The sequence below is a fragment of the Manihot esculenta genome, chromosome 6 (genome assembly GCF_001659605.2).
Source record: "Manihot esculenta cultivar AM560-2 chromosome 6, M.esculenta_v8, whole genome shotgun sequence".
Classification (NCBI taxonomy): Eukaryota; Viridiplantae; Streptophyta; class Magnoliopsida; order Malpighiales; family Euphorbiaceae; genus Manihot; species Manihot esculenta.
The window spans coordinates 11953254-11978609 of NC_035166.2; the positions used below are offsets into that span (position 1 = coordinate 11953254).

At 39.0% G+C, this 25356-nt stretch overlaps 2 protein-coding genes across 7 annotated transcripts; one reads left to right on the forward strand and one right to left on the reverse strand.

The window, feature by feature from the left end:
* Nucleotides 1-324: 324 nt before the first annotated feature.
* LOC110618051 (WD repeat-containing protein 76) lies at nt 325-4087 on the forward strand. Its single transcript, XM_021761070.2, has 5 exons — nt 325-524; nt 676-1357; nt 2217-2626; nt 3069-3167; nt 3641-4087. The coding sequence occupies exons 1-5, from the start codon at nt 394-396 to the stop codon at nt 3852-3854; spliced, it is 1536 nt and encodes a 511-aa protein (XP_021616762.1). The 5' UTR covers nt 325-393; the 3' UTR covers nt 3855-4087.
* Nucleotides 4088-4311: 224 nt separating this feature from the next.
* Nucleotides 4312-7645, reverse strand: LOC110617837. Of its 6 annotated transcripts, XM_043957675.1 has the most exons (10): nt 7433-7645; nt 7286-7343; nt 7096-7204; nt 6866-7010; nt 6708-6759; nt 6475-6621; nt 6262-6373; nt 5638-5764; nt 5414-5489; nt 4312-4797 (listed from the first exon to the last, which is right to left on the reverse strand). In XM_043957675.1, exons 1-10 carry the CDS (start codon nt 7558-7560, stop codon nt 4666-4668), a joined length of 1086 nt encoding a protein of 361 aa, XP_043813610.1. In that variant the 5' UTR covers nt 7561-7645; the 3' UTR covers nt 4312-4665. The 6 variants fall into 6 exon arrangements, with proteins under 6 accessions (XP_043813610.1, XP_043813609.1, XP_043813608.1 ...); XM_043957674.1 differs by lacking the exon at nt 5414-5489 and having other exon boundaries at nt 6866-6947; nt 7433-7644; XM_043957673.1 differs by lacking the exon at nt 5414-5489 and having other exon boundaries at nt 7433-7642.
* Between the last annotated feature and the right edge of the window lie 17711 nt (nt 7646-25356).

The window sequence follows — 25356 nt, forward strand, 5'->3', positions numbered from 1 at the left end:
ATTAATGTAAGAATTAATTAATAAATTTTTTAAAATTTTAATAATCTTTTAATATATTTTTTTAAAATTAAAATTTTTTTCATATTATAAAAATTAAATAATAATTTTTCTTATAAAATAACTAAAAGATAATTTTACACAATAATTATTTTAAATATTTGGAAATCTGCACGGCCAATGACTACTTTCGATTTAAAACCAGTCCCACCGATTATAGACCAGTCCATTCGCCTTCTGCCAGTGTCTCAGGATTGAGCGGTCAAGAAGGCGCCACGTAAACCAATGAAATTTTATTTCCCGCCAAAATCTTACCGCTCATTTCCAACATAATAAACCACAGCCACCGCCACAACCACAACCACCACTACCAGAACCCTCTCTCTGCCGGCATACATGGCGCCTTCAAAACTAACGGAATACGAGAAGAAGCGACTCGAAAACATTCGTAGGAATGACGAAATGATGGCCGCCCTCAAGATTCACTCCACCGCCTCTCAACTCTCTGCCGCTACCAAACGCCAAAGGTCTCTCTCTCTCTCTCTCTCACACACACACACACACACACACACACACACACACACACACACACACACACACACACACTATTTTCCTCTGGATTACTTCTTTCTAATCGATTAATTTCCTCCTTACACTAAATTTATGTTTGAAATGTAGAGTTGGAGCATCCAAATCCTATAAATTGAGCCCAGAGAAGAAAAAAGCCAAATCCGAGTCTCCGATTGTTATTCGGCGGTCGCTACGTACAAGAGGAATGCCGCCTGATTCAGGAGGTTTAGATGGGTTTTCTGTTGAGACCCCCGATAGAACTCCCAAGTCAATCAGTCCACAAAAGCCTTCGCCGCGTGTTATGGGACCGCTTAGTACGAGGGATGCCTACAGCGGAGAAGGTTCTGATCGAGCTCTAATAGACACGATTCTGTCTCTTGAAAAGAAACCCCAGTTGGGTGTTCCAATTAAAAAGGAACTTGATAGAGGTGAGGTTGTAAAGATGGAGCAAAGTGATGGAATTTTGCATGATTCGGTTAAGGGTGTGGTTAAAGATTTGCATTTGGACTGTGATATTAAGATAGAGAAAAAGGAAACTGAGAGTTGTGTTGATTTCTGGTCAATGAACTTGAAAACGGAGAATATTGCAAGACTTGTGCCAGGGAGGATAATGGCAGTGAGATTTTTTCCTTGCAATGATGTGAGGATGGTTGTGGCAGGGAACAAATTCGGTAACGTTGCTTTTTGGAATATGGATAGTAAAGGGGAGGAAGGGGATGGGATATTTTTGTATCACCACCACACTGGGCCCATTTCAGGGATTTTGTTTCAGCAATCTTGTTTGTCCAAGGTAATTTCACTGTTATAAATTCATGTCTTGGAAATTCGTTTTGTTTTCAACGAGATTTGAATATAATCCATCTTCAATGTTTAGGCTTATGGCTTGTCATAAGTCAGCCTTAAACTATCTATAGACGGCCTGGATTAAGCATGAGTTCCACTATTTGATAGACATAATGTTTGATAAATATGTTTGGTTTTTCATCAGGTCAATGATATGCTTTTCTTGATGGTTTTATGTGTACTCATGCAGTGTTTTTTAAGCATTTGATTTACTACTGCTAAAACCATGTCTAATGTGGATGCATTTAATTGGTTGTTAAATTTCAGGTGAAGAGTTTTACTAATGGAAGAGATTTTAGCATAAATGTAATCTATTTATGGAACTTTTCACTTTTCTACATGTTACCCAAATATGTTGAAGTTTTAAATGAACTTGTCTATAATGTTTTATCTCATGGAGGGAACACATTACTTGAGCAAAAACCTATGAACTATTGTTTTATCTCATGAGAGTGATTCTGAGAATTGGAAGGTTTATCAGATTATCCTATTTTACGTGAACTAGCATTGTTGGTGTTCAATGATTACAAAAATCCTTAACATGAGGAGAACTCAATTTAGGCAATAATAGACATCTAAAATGGGAATGAGAAATAGAATATTCAGAGTGTTGCAAATTTGTTGCCCTTCACACCCCAAATAGACCATCCAAATTTAATTTGTGCACTCCACTTCATTAGCAGCATCATTATTTACTACTCTTTTGTGTCTGTTAACTTATTTTATTCTCTTATATGTAACTGATATTTTTTATGCTATTTGAGTTATGATTTCAGCTGATTTATGTTTGTTAAAATCAAGTGCAGATCTACACCAGCTGCTATGATGGCTTTCTTCGGTTGATGAATGCTGAGAAGGAAGTATTTGATCTGGTATACTCCAGTGATGATGCTATATTTTCACTCTCCCAACAACCAAATAATGTGCATAGCTTATATTTTGGTGAAGGTCGTGGTGGAGGATTGAATAGCTGGGATGAGAGGACAGGAAGATTTTCTTCCCAGTGGATTCTGCATGCAGACAGAATCAATTCCATAGATTTCAATTCTCAGAACCCTAACATTATGGCCACTAGTTCCACGGATGGGACTGCTTGTCTCTGGGATTTGAGAAGTGTGAATGCAGATAAACCCAAAAGTTTGAAGATACTAAACCATAATAGGGCTGTGCATTCTGCTTACTTCTCACCTTCTGGAAGCTTCCTAGCAACAACAAGGTATATATTGCTGTTCAGACATCAGTTGTGTTTTTTTTCCCCACTGTGTCTAACTTGTTAAATGGCACCTCCTACTTTTTGTGGTTTTGCAATTATCCATGTTTAATCAATTATAAAGGTTATGTGAACTTAATCCTGTCAAAGATTTGTATGTGCATTGTTTGAAAGACTAAGATTTATTGGTAACAGTTATTAACTGGAATAGATATCTCCTTTCCACAATTAGGTGATGCTAAAATTAGAAATTACATGAACTAGAGTTTCTGCAAGTTTGCTTCAGCACATATATTAGTTATTTTTAGTCTGGAGTGCAGATACTTTCTACTTAATGCAGTTGCTCACCATGGGAAATTATCTTGGCTGATCTTTTATTGATTTCTAATTTTTGTTAACTTGGCTTAATCTGATGTTGATGCTTTTTTTTCCTGGTGGGGGGAAGCAGCGCTGACAACTCTGTTGGTGTACTAGGTGGTGTTAATTTTGAGGATTCTTCTATGATATACCATAATAATCAAACAGGCAGATGGCTTTCTTCTTTCAGGTATGCTGGCTTTGTCTGCAAATCTGTTCGATTTTTCAGCAAGTCCTTTTCCCCTTCTATGAAATTTGCATATTTCTACTTTATTAGTTAAATAGAGGTGGTCTGATTTTGATGCCTGATGTTTTATCTTTCCATTGCATAAGTTTCTGAAGCTAATGGATTATGAAGTACCATATCTGCATTATCTTGACGTAACCCATTTGCATTTCCTTAATGTTTTGGTCTTTTTTATTGTTATCATATCAATCACTAGATAGGGCTGTACCCTAGCCACAAGTTTCCTTTTTAGCGTCATTTCATGATTCATCACTGGGACTTTTTTTTTTCTTTTTCTGAAAAGAAAAATTGCAATTAAGCGTTCTTAATTTCCATTGTGTACATTTGTCTGGAAAAATTGAAGAGCTGCAAAATATAACATCATGCATTATGCAATGGGCATTGATTTTTAACTGCTGTTTGCTTTCTCGTACCAGAGGAATATGGGGTTGGGATGATTCATCTATCTTCATTGGCAATATGAAACGAGGAGTAGATGTTATCTCTCCCTCACAAAGAAGAACAATTTTAACTCTACAGAGTCCAGACATGTCTGCTATTCCATGCAGATTTGACGCACACCCTTGCAAGGTTGGAATGTTAGCAGGAGCAACCAGTGGAGGCCAGGTTTACGTCTGGACTTCAAGCTAGGAGTTAGTTACTTTGTCTATGGGTCTCAATTACTTTGTATGCTGTAGTGTAAATGCATCGAGGGCAGCAAGTTAAACTGATGCAAATGACCATACGCAACTTTGTCATGGTTGAGTCACTACACTGTCCTAGCATCCAACGCTTTTCTCTATTGGTTTTATGCTCCAAATTCCAAATGGTCATTAGACATTCTCCAGATATTGACTAAAACATAGTGCGAGTTTGGATTTCTATGAGAGGCTTAGCTACTCGGCAGCTGTCAATTTTCTCAACCAGGATGGTTTAAAGATTTGCAATCTGAAGCAATGAACTGGTATATGTATTTTGCAATTGCAAAAGCCAATTTAATACAACAGCAGATAAAGCAAAGATGAAGAAAGTTAAAAGACTACATTTACCTTAACTTTAAAAGGCTACATTTACCTAATCTATGTTGAAATATTCAAAGATGTCCGTCGAAATAAGGGAAAAATATATCTCATTCAACTACCGATTTATATTCTTCCAAGAGGTCAGCTCAGCAGGGATTAATTCTTCGTTACAGGAAAGCACAGCTTGTGCCATCAAATTCCCAAGCCAAGCATGGTACAACAAACCTCGTGAACCCAATCCACCAAAGAACCAGAATTTACATGTACAATTGTCACCAACAAAATCATTAACACAGCCCAAAAGAGGAAGTGATCCTTGGGGAGTTAGTGGGGGCATTGCCCTCAAACCTGCCTTTGCTCCAGTAAAAGTCCAGTCCTTTATTCCTGGGTAAAATGCCGAAACCTTGGGTAGAAGCTCATCAAGAGCTTTGGAAGCTTCATCAACTGAGACATCTGGAGAAGAGTTTCTTGATTTCCATTCCCATGTTGAACCCATATGTAAACTGCGGGTTCCCTGGACAGCAAACCATGCATCTGACAATATTGATGGGGCATGGTCTGGATACTCTTCCCTGAAAGTGTTCCAAACAATGAGTTGGCCTTGTCTCCTCTCTTCTTTAATAGCTAAAATATATAAATAATAAATAATATATACACATATGTAAACCCACCCCCCCCCCCAAACAACCAGAAAAAAAACTCCTCTTTTAATAAAAAGAAATATCTCTTGTGGAAGTCAAAGCATCAATATGAAATTGCAAGATTCATACACTTGTGAAATCTTATGAGTTGGTTGAGATTGTTAGTTGGAAACCAATCAAAGGTGTTTTCTATTTAGTTTAGCCTTGACTCTAGCTGATGCACTGTTTTAAAAGTAGAATTCTAGATTTTCTGGAATTATGTTTTCTAAAAGCTGGAGTTGTTAAGCTGTTAGGTGTTGACTCCTAGAGCTTTGCTATAAAAATTTCGTTTGCAACTCTCATTATGAATGACGAGAAAAAATGTATACTATTTTTCTAATGTATACTATTTTTCTTCCACATTTAATCTTCTTCCTGTGTGGTCCATTGCTGCAATAGATAATATCTGTTGAACCTAGGGTCCTCAACATATTTGGAAATGATAGATTGGGTCCTCAACCTAAAGCCAAATTTATTTTGAATATTCAACTTCTTGGCATTTTACAACCTTCCTTCTATTCCTTATGATGGACTTGTGGTGAAGGCCAAAGCAATTCCAGACACTGGAACCTGAAGACTCCAATCTGACAAACCCAAAAATAGCCTTATCACAAGTTCTACATATCTGTAATGCCAGAGTTCGCATGCAATTTCATTATATGAGGTGCTTAAGTGCCCTGGTCCTAAACCCTCTAACTTGACACTGTACAGAAGGGATAATGTAAGTTTTACCTACTATTACCAGGCAGATGCAGGTGGGCAATGACACCTCTACATGTCCTCAAAGGAAGCCTCCCAGAGAGCTCTGGTAGCATGTCTGCTTTGGCACCAAGACATATTATCACCGCATCATAGTCCCCTAAATAAAACACAAAAAGATAAATTAATCAAGAAATACACAAAAAATTATGTGAGCTAAGTATGAAAAGACGAGTAAATGAACTCGCCAAATATAAATTCATGTACAGGAACATTTATCCAATGCAAGTATTCATAATTTATTTTTTTAATGTTATGGACATCCAGGGCATAGAAAATATACTAAACATATTAGAGGAAAGAAAACCCTTTTAACTTATTGATGCATTTAGATGTCCTAATGCTGCGGATCTGACAATTCAGGCAATATTCTAAATATCCAACAACAATTTGAATTAACAGCTGCTTTCATTGCATGAAGCCAATTTCAGATTCCAAGACTCCTGAACCTTTTTTCCGCAATTTTCCTTTTGGTCTAGCATAAAAGTCGGCCTATGTGCTACATCAAATTCAACCCAGATTACTGCCAAAATAAAAACAACATAGAAGAGCAAAACCTACAAAGCTAAAATGTGAATCTCATTTAGGAGGTTTCACCTTCTAATTCAACAAGTTTTTGAACAGATTTCTTATGCAAGTATAGCTCCTTAAGTCCATGGCTAGAATCGGATAATTCTTTCACTAGATTTTTGCATGCTAAAAATAGTGCCTGAAAAAAATAAATGAAGAATCATCAATATAACAATATGGATGAGGAGAAAAAACAAACGATTGAAATAATACAAATGCAATTTGATTTATTCTTCAGACCTGAAGATATTGCAGAGGATGGACATTTACAGCTTGAGGCATATAAAAGGCTGAGTTGAAAGGTAGACATATATTAGGTACAAGTTCTTGGGCAGTTTCCTTATCAATAATCTCTATTCTGCAACTGGCATCGCAATTCTGAGCATTCTAGTTGCAGAAGATTGGTAATAGATATCTACTCTAAATTCACATAAAATTTATTTAGAGGAAAATAAGAAGGATAGAGGGATTACATCAAGCAGCACACTCAAATTCTTCATGCTTGTTGCTGGTCTCAAAATGCCTCTGCAGTGGGTAGAACTCCAATGAGAACCAATGAAACCACAAAACAAATCTCCTCTTCCCCACAAACACCCCCACCCAAAAAAAAAAAAGAACAAGAAGAAGAAACCTTCTCCTAACTATAAAGCTGTCAAAACATTGACCAGATCCTCCAAGTTCAGAGTTTGATTCCTTGGAAAGAGCAGACATTTCTGCAATACTTAAAAGCATCAAACATTCTTTCCAACACTCAGCACCTCTCCAAAGAAGCTTAACTGCAATTGTTTCCACACTATATAAGCTCAGTGAAAAAACAATAGAAGAGGGTTTAAACATAGGTTACGGGAGGAGGAAGAGAACCTTTAGGAGAATAAGGGTGAAGGAGACCCCCAGAAACTCCAGAGGCACCTCCTCCAATTCCCACTTCGTCAAAAATGTCAATTCTCAGATTCGACCCCTTAGGACTGTGCTGCAATTTCAGTAATAAAACAGCTAATCGCAATATATCAAAATTATCCACACACACAGAGCCAGCGAGAGAAAAAGAGACCTTCAAAAGATGCCAAACCACGGAGAGCCCAGCAAAACCAGCGCCGAGCACCGCGTATCTGCATTATAAATTTGCAGAAACGCCATTTTAATACGCAAATACATATATAGGAAGAAAACAAAGAAGCAAGGAAGGACGGACGGATACCTGAGAGGACGAAAAGTGGGAGAAGAATAAGCGGCGGCGGAATGCAACGTTGGGGAAGCGGTTATTCTGCTGGGTAGTGCAACGAAGCGACCATGGGCCACCGGAGCCGACCAATCAGAAACGAGCATCGTCGGCGCTGGGATACGAAGTCGCTCCTCTAGTTCTCGTCCGCTTCTAACTAAGGGCCGAGGTCTAATTCTTGCCTCACATAATTACGAATAGCTACCTGAGATTTTCTATAATTTACACTTTAATCTATGTTGTTTTTAATCCAAACTTAAATAATGAAAAATAAGTGATTTTTTAAAAAATATAAAAATATTTCTTTTATGAAAAGTATTTTTTACATAAAATATTTTTAAAATATAAATTATTTTATGAAAATAAACAGAGCGATAGTAATAATTTTAATAAATTAACAGGTATTTTTTATAATATATTTAATTATTTAGATTCTATTTATTTATAAAAAAATGATTTATATTTAAAAAATATTTTTTATAAAAATATTATTTGTGAAAAATGTTTTTCAAGAAGGTACTTTATTTTTATAAAAATAAAATTTATTAATAAATTTATATATAGATATTTTTAATAAATATTTGGAGGTGCAGAAAATGATTTTGCTTTTTTAAAAGAGGAAGTAATTTTCTTTAAAATGGTTTACCTTTCCTTCGAGTAAAAAATAATTTTTTGTTGAGTAACTAAACATCAAAAAATACAAAAAAATATTTTTTATGAAATAAATGGAATTTTAAATTTTTTTAAAAATGATTTCATTTTATTTATAGTTATTCATTTCGCATAATCAGAAAGAATAAAATAGATTTGAAAAATTAAAATAATAAATTAAATATGTTAATTTTAAAAAAATATATTATTAAAATATATATGTAAAATTTTTAATTATTTATTTTCTTATTTATTTTTTTAATTAAAGTTCCATTTATTTAGGAAAAATAATATAAAAATATTTTTAAATGAAATAATTTATTATTTATTATTTAATTTAAATTTAAAAAATAAAATTTATTAATAAATTTATATATAGAGGTTTAATAAGAATTTTAAAATAAGAAGTTATTTTTTTAAAATTTTTTATTTTCTTCTTTAATCATGAAAATATTTTTCGTTAATTAAATTTTTTGAGTGATTCAAATCTCAAAAAATTTTTAAAAAATAATTTTTAAAACAAATAGGGTTTAAATTTTCATTTTCCTCCCAGAGAAAATATGGAAGCACAGTTTAAGAAATAATAGAATTTAAGACCTATTGTTTACTTTGAAAATGCTTTACATATTATTAGTGTTGTTGGATTTTGGTCACACAGTTCTTATTAAGAATCAGAATTAAAAATAAATTTTTTATTTTTTAATTTTTAGAAATTATATTTAAAATTAAATTTTAATATGGTTATAAGTAATTTTAATACAGTTTCGATTCTTATTTTAATCCTTTTAATTTTAATTTTAGTTTCAATTTCATTTTTTTTTTTTGGACAAGCATTGAATGGAGTTGGACATTTGACAATCAAATTCTTCTGCTTAATGGATTGTTGCCCAATGATCAACCTCTCCATGTGATTTTGAATGAGATAGTTTTTTGGGTGCAATTCTATGATCTTTCTGTCGGTTTTTTTATGCATTAGATTGGTGAAGAAATTGGAAATCATCTTGGCCGCCTTATTGAGTTAGATCCAATTAATTTTAAGGGTGGTTTTCACTCTTTTATGCACATTCGTGTCTCTTTTGATGCTCATCAACCATTGAAACATATGAAACTTCGCTGACAGTCTAAAGATTGGTTTTGGTTGTCTTTTAAATATGAATGTCTACCACAATTTTGCTTCTTTTATGGCGTTTTAGGTCATTGAGATAGAACAAGTTCTTTACTATTTGAACATCACTCCATTGAATGTTCTTCATTCAAGTATGGTCCATGGCTGCGGGCATCGGTCCGTTGACCAAACTCAGTCACTGATCGTTGCTTACGGACAGAATCAGGTGAGTCAGTTTCTTTCAATGTAGTTACTGTCCCAACTACATGTGGTAGTTATCCTAGTGATTCTATGATGTATGAGGTTGTTTCTTTCCCCTCACGTGATATCCATGCTTCTGTTAACATATCTGTTCACCCAAATGTGAATAGTCAACATGCTTTGGATTCATGTGCAAATTAACTATTCAATCCAATCCGGTTACGTTTGAAACTGAAGATGATATTCTATTTGTAACGACCCGAAAATCGGACCGCTACCGGTGCTAGGATCCAGATCGGCTTAAGGCCGCCGGGACCCGTAGCAAGCCTGACATGTAACCTGTAAACCTGTTTAATCCCATACATGATCAACAACATACATAAAAATTAAAACTTTTCTTTCATACATTCTATCATACACCAAACTCAACCTGTGCATGCACTGAACATAGTCATAATCATAACCTTGATCCCTCTGTGGGATCTCATCAATGCCCCCAATGGGTGGCATAACATGTGTTGAGTTGGTTTACATCTACATCATAAAACATCTAAGATCATGTATTAAAAGGGATAACAACATCCATAGGGTCAAGCACAACTTCTAATCCTCAATATCATTATACATAACATGACTATTCAAACTTTACATCATCTTACAAGTTATCATGTCCACTTTCTATCTATTACAAACACATGACTTTACTCTTCTTGACTTCTCTGTCTAGCCCGTACCTGCAATCCTGGGGGATTAGGGAAAATGGGTGAGCTACTAGAGCCCAGTGAGCAGAATAATGGAAAACAACATTTAAAATCTCATGCCATCATGTAATGCAACACATCACAACAAATCACATCTCGGATGGTATTGTCACCAAGAGTCATCTACATTCCAAAGTGCCGGGACGTAGAATGGGTACAACCGGTCTTTCTCTTAACATAACATATCATAACATTCCAATGTGCCAGGGACGTAGAATGGGTACAACCTGGACTTTCTCTTACATAGTGCCAGGGACATAGAATGGGTACAACCTGGACTTCCATACCATATCATGCCGTAACATCATCATATCATATGAGGACTAAAGGGTCATCCAATAACCAATCCACATCAACATCATAAATGCAATGCAACATATTCGTGAATTCTAATGCAAACAACCTATTTCATCACATGGCATTCATGATGCATGAACATGCTAAAAACTTTATAATTTATTTGCTTTAAATCGTAAAGGTTTATTCTACTCACCTCTGGCTGAAGCTCTACTGACTCAGAAGCAGCTGAACTCACTGCTGGGGTCCTCGGTTCCTCGGGTCCGAACCTACACAGGTGGACTCAAATGAGGGACCAAACAACTAGAACATAACTCTAAAAATATCCCCCAAAAACTCCCTAAAACACCTCAAAACAATCATGCAAAAACATGCAAAGGAAGGCTGAACAGGGCACTTTCGGCGGCAGATTCGGCGGCCGAAAGTCCCTCCAGACCCGAAAGTCAGGCAGGTTCGGCGGCACCTTCGGCGGCCGAAACTCCCAGACAGAGGCAAAACTCATGCATGTTCGGCGGCACTTGCGGCGGCCGAAACTCCCAGACAGAGACGAAAGTCTCCTTTCGGGGGCAGGCTTCGGCAGCCGAAGGCTGCTTCCACAAGCATGTTCGGCAGCCGAAAGTTCCTTCGGCTGCCAAACCTGGTTTCTCCCTTAGTGGCAGAAACTCAGCTCTTCTATGCATATACGCCTCCCATTCATCCAAACATGCATAAACCCATTCTACAACACACATACACAAGCATACAAGCTCCTAGGGGCTTCAAACTATCTAAAACCCCATCTACAACACATCAAACATGCATTTGCAAGCCACATTGTTCAAAAACACAACATAAACTCAAAAACCTAACTATAAGCTAAACATGCATTCTACCCCATAGATCTTCATAAAACTTACTGAAAACATGGAATGAGCTTAAGGTCGGCTCTTACCTTTTGAAGATCGAGAGAGAGACGACCTAATCTTGGAGATGGGAGATTTCCAACTTCCTTGGGTCTCCAAGCTCAAAACTTGCTCAAAACTTGAAAATATTCAAAACAAAACAAAAACTTGTGAAAATCTTGAAAGATCTGAAGGAAGAACTCAAAGATTGGTGAGGGACGGTGGAGAGCTCACCTTGGCCGAAAATGGGGAAAAAGCTCGCCCGTTTTCGGCTAAGGGACCCTTTTATAGTGGCTGGCCAGGCCACGTTCGGGGGCCGAACGTGCTTCCGCATGCATGCCATGTTCGGCGGCCGAACTTGAGGTTCGGCGGCCGAACCTGGACTTCCCTCACTCAAGCCTTCGGGGGCCTAAGGCACACCCGAAATGCCCGCATGTTCGGCGGCCGAACTTGAGGTTCGGCGGCCGAACCTGGGTTTTTCTCCAAGGTTGTTTTCATGCAAAAACTCATTTTCTCTTTACTTAAAATCATGAAATACATTAAAACATTTTATGAAAACATGGTTTTACCCTTCTAGAGGTTTTCGACATTCGAGATTCCACCGGACGGTAGGAATCCCGATACCGGAGTCTAGCCGGGTATTACATTCTCCCCCCCTTAAGAACATTCATCCCCGAATGTTCCTCAACTAGCACATAGCATGGCATACACATATCATACATGCAAAGCAAAAAAAAAACTCATAAGGAACTAACCTTAGAAATAATAAGGGTACTGCTGGAGCATGGACTCCCGTGTCTCCCAGGTGCATTCTTCCATATTGTGGTGGTTCCAAAGGACTTTCACCATCGAGATTTCCTTATTTCTTAGCTTTCTAATCTGGGTGTCTATGATCCTTACTGGCTGTTCAACATAGGTGAGATCCTCTTGGACCTCCACATCAGGCTCACTAAGAACCTTGCTCGGATTTGACACAAACTTCCTCAACATTGAAACATGGAAAACCGGATGGATTCTTTCCATTGAAGCAGGTAAATCCAGCTTGTACGATACATTCCCAATCTTTTGTAAGACTTCAAAGGGTCCGATGTATCGTGGAGCCAGTTTACCCTTCTTTCCGAACCGAACCACTCCTTTCACTACAAAAAAACAAGGTATCAGTGACGGATTTAGCGACGGAAGTAACTTCCGTCGGAAAAAAAAATTTAGCGACGGAATTAGCGACGGATCAGCGACGAATACTTTATGTTTAATTTTCTGACGGATTAGCGACAGATTAGCGACGGATTTTTAAAATATTAGCAACGGAATTTATTCCGTCGCTAATCCGTCAGAAAAAGCAAACAATATAAAAGCAAAACACCTAATCTTCTTTTCATCTCTCTTTTAATTTCAGCCACCCTTTCCTCTCCTCTCTGCCCCTCAGCGCCCATTCGTGCTTCTTGCCACTCTCGCCGCCGCTGCCTTCGCCGCCGCCGCTGTTCCCGTCGCTGTCGCTAGTGGCTGTCGCCCTTCCGTCGCTGTTGTTGCTGATTTTCCTGCCGCTGCTGCTGTTCCCGTGGGTGTCGCATAGTGCTGTCGCGTCGCCGTCGCTGTCCCCTCGCCGTCGTCGTCATTGCTGTTCCCGTGGGTGTCGCGTGTTGCCTTCGACTCGCCGTCGCTGTCCCCTTCGTCTCGCCGTCGCTGTCCCCTCGCCGTCGCCGCCGTTGCCACCCGCTGCTGCAGCTGCCGATCGTCGCCACTCCAGGTATCGTCGCCACACTAATTATTTGTGTGTGTGCTGTGATGAGTGTGTGCTGTGATGAATGAATGATGTAATGAAATTATTTTTAAATAAATTAACAGATTTGAATTTATTTAAAAAAATAACAGGATTTTATTGGTTATGTTGTGTGCTTAGTGAGTTACTCAAAATAAACTCTCAGCTATCTCTATAGGAGACATGAAAAAAATTAGTAAAAGAAAACCAGAAAGAGTTAGTGGGAAGTAACAAGGAAAAAAAATCATCTTTTATTTGCAAAGAGAGAAGACATAAAAGATTGAGCTTCTACAAGACATTAGCATAGGAATTAAATAAACAAATAGGTGCACTGTCAACAAGATCCTTAGGAATTAAATAAACAAATAGGCTAATGAAGTATTTGTAAAAGCTTAAGAATATTTGTAATTCCAAAAGTGCACCAGCAGGTGCAAAATTGCACCTGCTAGTGCACTTCTGCTGCCCCTGCTGGTGCACTCTGCACCAGCGGGTGAACTTTGCTCCTGCTTGTACAAGATATTTTTAATTAAAATTAGAAAAAGAAACTTATATATTGAAATTCAAATAAATTTATTTTGTTTACTATTAATAAAAAATATAAAATTACTAATTATATAAGAATTGTAGTATCCGATCAAAATTGAATACTGAGGATAGATTCCATCATACTGTTCTAAACTACATTTAAACTCATGTATAAGATTATATGAAAGTCATGAAATAAGAATAAACATAGATACTAAATTAAAAATTATCCTATGAAATATGAGATAAATATGGTCACTCGGATTATTTTATCATAGAATTATATACTTATACTCTTATATTATTTTAGATTAACTTATTAATATATAATTAAAATTATAATAATTCAACATTTAAATTTTAAAAAATTATAATAATTAAATATAAATTAATTATATTATTGATATCTATAAAAAAAATAAAAATAATTTAACTTATTATTAAATATATTTGAAATTTTATTGTTATATTTATCTAATTAACTTTATTAACTTATTAAAATTCACAGTATATTTAATGAAATTTAGAATATAATTTATTTTTAGTTTTTTGAATAAATTATTAATAGTTTAGTATAACTAATTTACGTTTAATTATTATAATTTTTATAAATTTAAGTGTTAAATATGTTATAATTCTAATTTAAATGTTTAATAAATTAATAGCAACTAATACAAAATATTCAGCCATTTATTTATGTCCATCACACACAATTCTTTTATTTATGTCCAGCTGTCATTGTATTATTTGATATAATGATTAATGTAAATGTTGCTTCATTTAGAGATTTCAATTTTGTCTCTCAAATACTTTGTGATTTTATTTTGAGATAAGTGGTTTGTTTGAGCATCCTATTAAAATTTTGTTGAAATATCTGTCGGATGAAATGATCTAAGAATATCAATTTTTCTCAACGTATTTAGAAAGTTTTCTTCTCATTTGGACACAGGTTATGGAATGTACAACCAATCGGTTTTTGAACGAACCAAATTAATTTTTATCGGTTTAATTTGATTCGATTTATTTAAAAATTTGATTTGGTTCGATCTTTAAAAAATTTATAGTTCGATTTTCAATTTTTTTAATACGATTCAATTTTGAACTAAACCGACTGATTGCACCCCTAATTGAATAAATGAATTTCTTAGTTATCCATATAATATTAAACTCTATGACTAATAATTTATCATGTGGATATAAAACTTCCAGTTAAATAAAAGTTTAAGTAGTTACAAGATATCTGCTATCAAATAGTTACTAGGAATCCATTGCTAACTGAATTTTAAAATGAATTAAAAATTTTATTTTATATAATTTTAGGTTATTCATAAATACTTATATATTGGTTGTCTTTATTGTTAATTGAAACTAATGGACAATTATTTTTTCAGATGCCTCGAAGAGCAGTATCATCTAGAGGTAGAGGACATAGCCAGCAACTCTCTACGAATGAAACAGATGAGCCAGTACAGATGCAAGAGGAAACACTGGAGCACACTCCAGCAGCATTAGGGGGACAAGCAAACGCATCATCATCATCATCAGTTCGAACTAGAGGTCCGAACTTGGGACATCCTATCCCATCAAACCCGTCTGATCGGCAATTGATCAGATTGAAAGGAAATGTGTAAGTCATATACAACTTTTTGCAATTGATTTAATATGTATTATTACTTACAACTACTAATTATGTATAAAAATATTGTAGCTTTTTAGATTCCACAGTTACTAGATCAATCAGTAATGACATTAAGATGCGCTACACTGCTCCATGGAAAACTTGGTCAGAAATACCTTTAAAGACAAAAGACGAGCTCTTCGGACTTTTTCGGGTAAATACAACTTATATTCTAAAATTTCTAATATGCATTTTAAGTTTTTTAAATTTACATAACACTAATTGTTGTTTGTAGAGTCGATATGTATGGGATGAGAGTGAAGAAGATATGATTCGAACTGCTTGGGAAAAGGTAGGAAAAGAAAGATTGCGAGACATTCTTAATAGAGTTAGGAGTGAATTGTTGCGTAAGCACAAGAAGACAGATGTTGCTTATCTATACAATTTAGGACCAGATTGGATGGAGGCAGAGATATGGAATGCACTTGTTGCATATTGGAGTACACCAGAGTGGAGAAAGAAATCAGAAGCTGGTAAAGCAAATAGAAACGTAGAAAAAGATGGGACTATTACGAAACACTCTTGTGGTTCAATAAAACTGGAGGTTCATGAGAATAGATTGGTATAACTTTTTTATTCCTTACTTTTATTTATACAATTCTGTTTTTATATAAATGCCTAGATATTATTCGTGCATATTGTGTTGTGGTACATCTTGTGTTGTGTGATTATTTCTTTTTTGTAGGCAAAGAAGTTAGGTAGGCAACCAACTCAACTTGAACTATTTCGTGCCACTCACACAAAAAAGGGAAGTCAAGGTGTTTTCATTGATGGAAAATCACAACGAGTTGATGTAAGTTAGTTTTTGCTTATTTATCGTTATCGCATTATTTTTCTATTTGTTATGTTATCATTAGTTGTGTATGGTGCATGAAATGTTGATTATGTTTTCTTTTTTTACTTAGGGAGCTTATTTGACTGCCATTGCTGAAAATGTGAATGACAATTGTGATAGTCAGTCTGCTTTTGATTTGAATAAGTGGATGGAAATTTCTGGAAGTAGTAAAGGGAGGGTTTATGGTTTTGGATCTTCTGATATTGCAAAATCTGGAACTCCAACTACCTCTTTCTCATGCACATCAGCTCATCCTGGAGGACCTTCTCAAACTATGTTTTCTTTAGAGGAGGTTGAACAAATATTAGAGCAAAACCGAGTCAAAATGAAACAAGACATGGAGCAAATGTAAGAGCAAATGCAAGAGCAAATGCGAGTGCAGATAGAAAAGCAAATAAAAGATCATATGAAATCATTGAAGAACAAAAAAAGATCTTCACCGCATAATCCAACTGCAGATTGTACTTCTCTATCAGATGGTTCAACAAATTCATAGATTAGTTTTTAGTTTTATGAACATTGTTAAGTATAATTGATTTATTTTAAATTTTATGACGATTGTTAAGTATTATGAATTTATTTTAAATTTTATGAACATTGTTAAATATTATGGATTTATTTTAAATATTCTGAATATTATTGAGTATTATGAACATTACTTATAATTATTATGAATGATATTTAATTTATATTCAATATGATTTTTAATTATAAATTATTTGATTATACAGGGAATATATAAATAAAAACAGGGAATTATTTTTTGTGATAGAATTTTAACAGATGAGCGACGGATTTGCGACGGATTTGTGAGAAAATTTTTTAAAATACGTTAATATTTCCGACGGAAAATTTCCGTCGCTAATTATTTCCGACGGAATGTTCATCGGATAAATTGGAATTTCCGACGGATTTAGCGACAAACATTTTTCGTCGCTAAATTTTTCCGACAGAATTTTCCGTCGGAAAAGCCGTCGGAAATATTTCCGACGGAGTCTAGATCCGTCGGAAATCCGTCGCTAATATTTCCGACGGACTTGTAATCCGTCGGAAAAAATTAGCGACATGACTTTAAGCGACGGACTTGAGTCCGTCGCAAATCCGTCGCTGAAAGTTTCAGCGACGGATTTTTGACTTTCAGCGACGGAAAAATCCGTCACTGATAGTCTGTTTTTTTGTAGTGTTTCATTGGAGACACCTTGAGCAATACCAGATCCCCCTCCTGAAACTCTACTTGCCGTCTGCGAATGTCTGCATAACTCTTCTGTTTGCTTGCAGCAGTCTTAATCCTTTCTCTGATTATGGGTATGTAACGACCCGAAAATCAGGCCGCCACCGGCGCTAGGATCCAGATCGGCTTAAGGCCGCCGGGACCCGTAGCAAGCCAAACATACATCCTGTGAACCTGTTTAATCCCATACATGGTCAACAACATTCATAAAAATTAAAAACTTTTCTTTCATTCATTCATTCAAACATTTCTTTGCCAAGCCTAGCCTGTGCATGCACAACATAACATAAACCTCTCATTGGAATCCTCATCAAATATTCCAATGGGGTAACATAACATAACATAGGCTTGGATTACATAATCATCATAAAAACATTATATCTCATACAAGACCATGTATACTGGGAATACAACAGACTCTAGTCAAGCACATTATCAAACTTACATTACATTACATCTCATCTTACTTATACATTACCAACAAACCATGTCCACAGCTAAGCTATTACATAAACTTCTCTTACTCTGCTGACTTCTCTATCTACTCTGCACCTGCAAGACTGGGGTTAGGGGAGAGGGGGTGAGCTATAAAGCCCAATGAGCGGAAACTAAAAATATTTGCTTTAATTCCACCCTTTTTAGGTATATTATTATACATTTTATTATTATTATGATTCCTCCATTTTTAGGTATATTATTATATAACTTTTTCTTATTCATGCTTTCATGGAATGCAACACATCACAGCTAATCACATAAAGGATGAATTTGTCACCAATAGCCCTCTACATTTCCATTAGTGCCAGAACGTAGAATGGGTCCTGGTCTTTCTCTTACATAGTGCCAGGGACGTAGAATGGGTCTTCCTGGACTTCCATACCGTATCATCATCATATCATGACATAACATACGAGGGCTAATGGATCACTCAACATTCATCCACATCAACATCAATTTATGCAATGCAGCATATTCGTGAGTTCTAATGCAAACATCCTGAAATATTGCATGGCATAATGATGCATGGGCAATGCTTTATGATTCATTCATTTATTCATTTATTCATTTACTTTAAAACTTAAGAAGTTGTTCCACTCACCTGGTGACTGAAGCTGTTACAACGAACTCGGAACGACTATCTCACAACCGGGGGTCTCGGTTCCTCGGGTCCGAACCTACACAGGTGGACTCAAATGAGGCACCAAACAACAAGAACATAACTCTAGACATACCCCCAAAAACCTCCTAAAACATCACCAAAACACTCCTAGGAATCATGCAAGAAAAGGCTGGACAGGGCACTTTCGGCGGCACCTTCGGCGGCCGAAAGTCCCTCCAGAGACGAAAGTCAGGCAGGTTCGGCGGCACCTTCGGCGGCCGAAACTCCCAGACAGAGACGAAACTCATGCATGTTCGGCGGCACCTTCGGCGGCCGAAAGTCTCGGACAGAGCCGAAACTCAAATTTTCGGGGGCAAGCTTCGGCAGCCTAAAGCTGCCTCTCAAGCCATGTTCGGCGGCCGAAAGTGTCTTCGGCTGCCGAACCTGGTTTCTGCCAAAGGGCAGAAACTTTGGCTCCCCTATGCACAAATGCCTCCCAACTCTCACATCATGCATATACTTCACCCAAATCATGCATACAAGTTCCTAGGGGCCTCAAAACATCAAATACCCCAACTACAACACTTCAAGCATACTCAAACATCATACATTGATCATAAATCACTTAAAACTTAACATTTGCTTAAAAACTCATACAACCCTATACATGTCATTCTACCCCATAAAATCACTTAAAACTTACTTAAAACACATGAAGAGCTTAAGATCGGCTCTTACCTCTTGAAGATCGAGGGTTGAGGAGATCTAAACTTGGAGATGGGAGAAGTTCCAACTTTTGGTCTCCAAGCTCCAAAACTTGTTCTAAGCTCAAAGATCTTCAAAACCAAAGTTATAAACTTGTAAAGATCATGGAAAAAGGAAGGAAAAACTCAAGATTGGGGAAGGATGGCGGAATGCTCACCTTGGCCGAAATGGGGAGAAAAAGCTCGCCCATTTTCGGCTAAGGGACCCTTTTATAGGTGGCTGGCCAGGCCACGTTCGGGGGCCGAATGTGCCTCCGCATCCATGCAAACGTTCGGCGGCCGAACTTGACTTTCGGCGGCCGAACCTGAACTTCCCTAACTCATGCTTTCGGGGGCCTAACGTGCCTCCAAAACGCATGCATGTTCGGCGGCCGAACTTGACTTTCGGCGGCCGAACCTGGGTTTTTCCTCCAATGCTATTTTCATGCAAAAACTCATTTAGTTTCATACTTTTAAAACCATTAAAAACATAAAAACATTTCATAAAACATGTCTTTACCCTTCTAGAAGTTCCCGACATCCGAAATTCCACCGGACGGTAGGAATTCCGATACCGGAGTCTAGCCGGGTATTACATTCTCCCCCCCTTAAGAACATTCGTCCCCGAATGTTCCTCAACTAATACATGCATAACATAGAACATAACATACATACTAAACACATAGAACACATAGATACTAACCTCTAAAAGAGGTGGGGATACTGTTGGAGCATGGACTCCCGTGTCTCCCAGGTACATTCTTCTATATTGTGGTGGTTCCAAAGGACTTTCACCATCGGGATTTCCTTGTTTCTTAGCTTTCTGATCTGGGTGTCTATGATCCGCACTGGCTGCTCCACATAGGTGAGATCCTCTTGGATCTCCACATCAGGCTCACTAAGAACCTTACTCGGATCTGACACAAACTTCCTCAACATGGAAACATGGAAAACCAGATGGATTCTTGCCATTGAAGCAGGTAAGTCCAGCTTGTACGACACATTCCCAATCTTTTGCAAGATTTCAAAGGGTCCGATGTATCGTGGGGCTAGCTTACCTTTCTTCCCGAACCTAACCACTCCTCTCATTGGAGACACCTTAAGCAATACCAGATCCCCCTCCTGAAATTCAACTAGTCTTCTGCGGATGTCTGCATAACTCTTCTGTCTGCTTGCAGCAGTCTTGATTCTTTCTCTGATTATGGGTACCACCCTGCTGGTAATCTCTACTAGCTCAGGCCCTGCCAAGGCCTTCTCTCCAACTTCTTCCCAGCAAACAGGTGATCTGCACTTCCTTCCATACAAAGCTTCATATGGAGCCATCCCGATGCTAGCATGATAGCTGTTATTGTAGGCGAACTCTACTAAAGGTAGATGTTGCCTCCAAGAACCGCCAAAATCTAGCACACACATTCTGAGCATATCTTCTATTGTTTGGATGGTCCTCTCTGACTGTCCATCAGTCTGGGGATGGAAGGCAGTACTGAAGTCTAACCTAGTACCCATGGCATTTTGCAGACTCCGCCAAAATCTGGAAGTGAACTGAGGCCCTCTATCTGACACTATAGACACTGGAACCCCATGCAGCCTAACAATCTCATCTACATACACCTGCGCCAACTTGTCCACAGAGTAGCCACTCCTGACAGGGAGGAAGTGAGCAGATTTGGTGAGTCTGTCCACAATCACCCATATGGAGTCCAATCTGTTGGACGTCGCCGGTAACCCTACTACGAAGTCCATAGCTATGTTTTCCCATTTCCATTCTGGAATCGGTAGCGGGTTAAGCATTCCAGCTGGCTTCTGATGTTCCAGCTTCACCCTCTGACACACTTCGCAGGCTGACACGAACTGCGCCACTTCTTTCTTCATAGCTGGCCACCAATAAACCTTCTTTAGATCTTGATACATCTTGGTGGCTCCGGGGTGAATGCTGTATCTTGCATTATGAGCCTCTCTCATAATGTCTCCTTTTAGCCCTATGTCATCTGGTACACATAATCGACTCCCATAGCGGAGGATCCCCTTGTTGTCAAATCTGAACTCATCACTCTTGCCTGACTGAACAGTCCTGGCAATCTTTACTAACTCGGGGTCCTCATGCTGTTTCTGAGCGACTTGCTCAAGGAACACGGGTGTCACTTTCATCTGAGCCACTAAGGCACCTGTACCCGACAACTCTAACTGTAGCCCTTCTTCGATGAGCTTGTAGAACTCCTTTACTACTGGTCTTCGTTCTGCTGTGATGTGGGATAGACTGCCGAGTGATTTCCGGCTTAAGGCATCAGCTACAACATTAGCCTTACCTGGATGATACTGGATTTTGCAATCATAGTCACTGAGCAGTTCTACCCATCTTCTCTGCCTCAAATTCAAATCTCTTTGACTCAGGATGTACTGCAGGCTCTTATGATCTGTAAAGATCTCACATTTTACCCCATAGAGGTAGTGCCTCCACATCTTGAGTGCAAAGATTACTGCTGCCATCTCAAGGTCATGTGTGGGGTAATTCATCTCATGCTTCTTTAGCTGTCTAGAAGCATAAGCAATCACCCTCTCATTCTGCATAAGCACACATCCCAGTCCCACACGGGACGCATCACAAAAGACTGTAAAGTCCTCTCCACTAGATGGCAGTGCTAACACTGGTGCTGAAGTCAACCTCCTCTTAAGCTCTTCAAAACTCTCTTCGCACTGGTCGGTCCACAGAAATTTCTGATTCTTCCTGGTTAGTCTGGTCAGAGGAGCTGCTATCTTTGAGAAGTCCTGAACGAACCTCCTGTAGTAACCTGCCAAACCCAAGAAACTTCTGATCTCCGTCACTGAAGTGGGTCTAGGCCAGTTAACCACAGTCTCTGTCTTCTTGGGGTCTACCTCTATCCCATTCTCTGACACTACATGCCCCAAGAACAAAATGCTCCTTAGCCAGAACTCACATTTAGAGAACTTGGCATACAAGCCATGTTCCCTCAAAGTCTGCAAGACCAACCGCAGATGATGGGCATGCTCTTCTGCATTCCTGGAATACACTAAGATATCATCTATGAAGACAATAACGAAGTGATCCAGGTATTGGCTAAACACTCTGTTCATGAGATCCATGAATGCTGCAGGGGCGTTAGTTAACCCGAACGGCATCACAAGAAACTCATAATGCCCATATCTGGTCCTGAATGCCGTCTTTGGCACATCTTCATCTCTGATCCTCAGCTGATGATACCCAGATCTCAGATCTATTTTGGAGAAACAACCTGCTCCTGCTAGCTGGTCGAATAGATCATCGATCCTAGGCAACGGGTACTTGTTCTTGGTAGTAACCTTGTTCAACTGTCTATAGTCGATACAAAGTCTAAGGGATCCATCCTTCTTCTTCACGAACAACACTGGAGCACCCCAAGGTGAGGCACTCGGTCGGATGAAACCCTTGTCTACCAGCTCTTGCAACTGTTCTTTAAGCTCTTTCAGCTCTGCCGGCGCCATCCTGTAGGGAGGGATAGAGATCGGTCTGGTTCCTGGCATCAATTCTATTTCGAACTCTATCTCCCTAGGAGGCGGTAAACCTGGTAGCTCGTCTGGGAAAACATCTAAGAACTCTCTAACCACAGGCACCGAGGCGGGCTCTCTGACATCTCTGTCTAGCTCTCTCACATGAGCTAGATAACCCTGACAACCCCTCCTGAGCAGCCTACGAGCCTGTAGGGCTGATATCAAACCTCTAGGTGTACTCCCCCTGTCTCCTCTAAAGACGACCTCTGACCCATCCTGACATCTGAACTTAACCACCTTGTCTCTGCAATCCAAGGTAGCACCATGGGTAGATAGCCAATCCATCCCTAGAATGACGTCAAAATCTGTCAAGTCTAGAACCACTAGGTCGGCGGATAGGCATCTTCCCTCTATGAAAACTGGACTGTACTGGCAGACTGACTCTGCCACTGACGGGTCACATTTGGGTCCGCTGACCCATAGGGGACACTCTAACCCAGAGACCATCAAACCCAACCTCTCGACCGCTCTCGGAGAAACAAAAGAATGGGATGCACCCGGGTCCATTAAGGCATAAACATCTGAACAACCAATGATGATATTACCTGACACCACGGTGTTGGATGCGTTTGCCTCTTGCTGCGTCATTGTGAAGATCCGTGCTGGAGCTGACGGACCTTCCCCTCTGTAAACTGATGAAGAAGAGGCTGACCCTCTCCCTCGGCCTCTGCCACTAGCCTGTGTTGCGGCTGAAGCTGCTGGCTGTGCTACGCTACCCGAAGTTGTCTGCTGGGGCTGTGCCGTAGGAACTGCTCTCGGACACTCCCAAGACATGTGTCCCTCTTGCCCACACCTATAGCAGGCTGTCGTCCCAAACCGGCATACTCCCCTGTGTAGCTTACCACACCTTGCACACACTGCATTATCAGCACCAGAACTTGAGCCACTTCCTAATCCCAGACCTGATTTGATCTTGCTCCAGAACTTATTTTTCTTTGGTTTCTTAGTGGTATTGCCCCACTTCTTACTAGCTGAACTCAAGGATGAAGGGTCTATCCTTCCCCCACCTGGGGTCTTAGAACCAGAAGGTTGTGCCACAGACTGCTTGACTTTTCCCTCTATTACGGCACTAGCCTCCATTCTCCTGGCCATGTCTATAATGGCATGGAAACTTTCTCTATCAGCTGACTGAATCAAAGAGGAATACCTGGAATTGAGCCTCATGACATACCTCCTCGATTTCTTCGGATCTGTATCCAGATGCTGCCCAGCAAATGGCAACAACTCTAAGAATCTATCGGTGTACTCATCGACACCCATCTCATCTGTCTGCTTCAGCTGTTCGAACTCAATCACCTTCAGCTCCCTGGAACTGTCAGGGAAAGCCCATCCTGCGAACTCATTCGCAAACTCCTCCCATGACAAACTGTCCACCTTTGGTTTCACATAGTTCTTGAACCATTCTCGTGCCTTCTTGCATTTCAGAGTGAAACCAGCCATCTGAATGGCTCTACTGTCATCAGCCCCTATCTCATCTGTAATTGTTTTGACCTTCTCCAGGTACACAAACGGATCATCACCGGTATCAAACTGAGGAGCACCCAACTTCATATAGTCGGTCATCTTAGCCTTGCTCCCTCCAGATGAGGTAGGTTGAGGTCTTTGGTTTTCTGTAACTGTGGTTTCTGCTGGTGGTGGAGGTGCGGCATCCCCTGGGATAGGGTTTGCTGTGCCTGGATGGAAGGATGGAGGTGGGTACATAGGGTACTGTGGATACTGTGGGTAAAAAGGTGGGTATGGCATGTGAGAAGGGTAAGGATTAACACTGGGGTAATCCGATGTACCTCCCATCGAATACCCGGGGTATGGTGAAAAAGGTGGGTACTGGGGTGGTGGAATAAACCCCGAGGCCTGAGTGCCTCCCTGAGACTCACCCATGCCCTCTTCTGGCATGCTCACACCAAGACTACCATCCCTCCTCTGGTCCACATCCATCTCTTCTCCCACATCTACTGACCTGTCTCCTTGAACCGTTCCTCTTACTGATCTGTTTCTACCCAGATCCAGAGATCTTCTAGGATCTCCCACTGCTCTGTCCCTGTGGGACCTACTCGACATTGCCCTTGGCAATGCTGGAGGACGGGCGCTCGTGCCCTCATCCTCCGGTGGTACTCTAGCCAATCTAGCTGATCGACGAGTTCCTCGCATTCTGATTACTGAAAAACAGCACAGAAATCAAAACATTAGCATCCAATGGTTCATGTGGAAACACATGAACCCACATCATATACATAGCATATCTCATAGCATATCATACTTTCATTCTAGACAGGACTCTACATCCTATCCTAGTGGACATGATTTCCTATTGTGCTTGACTTTCTATCACATCTATGAGCCCGACACTCTAGGTCCGACCATATGAACCTAGGGCTTTGATACCACTCTGTAACGACCCGAAAATCAGGCCGCCACCGGCGCTAGGATCCAGATCGGCTTAAGGCCGCCGGGACCCGTAGCAAGCCAAACATACATCCTGTGAACCTGTTTAATCCCATACATGGTCAACAACATTCATAAAAATTAAAAACTTTTCTTTCATTCATTCATTCAAACATTTCTTTGCCAAGCCTAGCCTGTGCATGCACAAC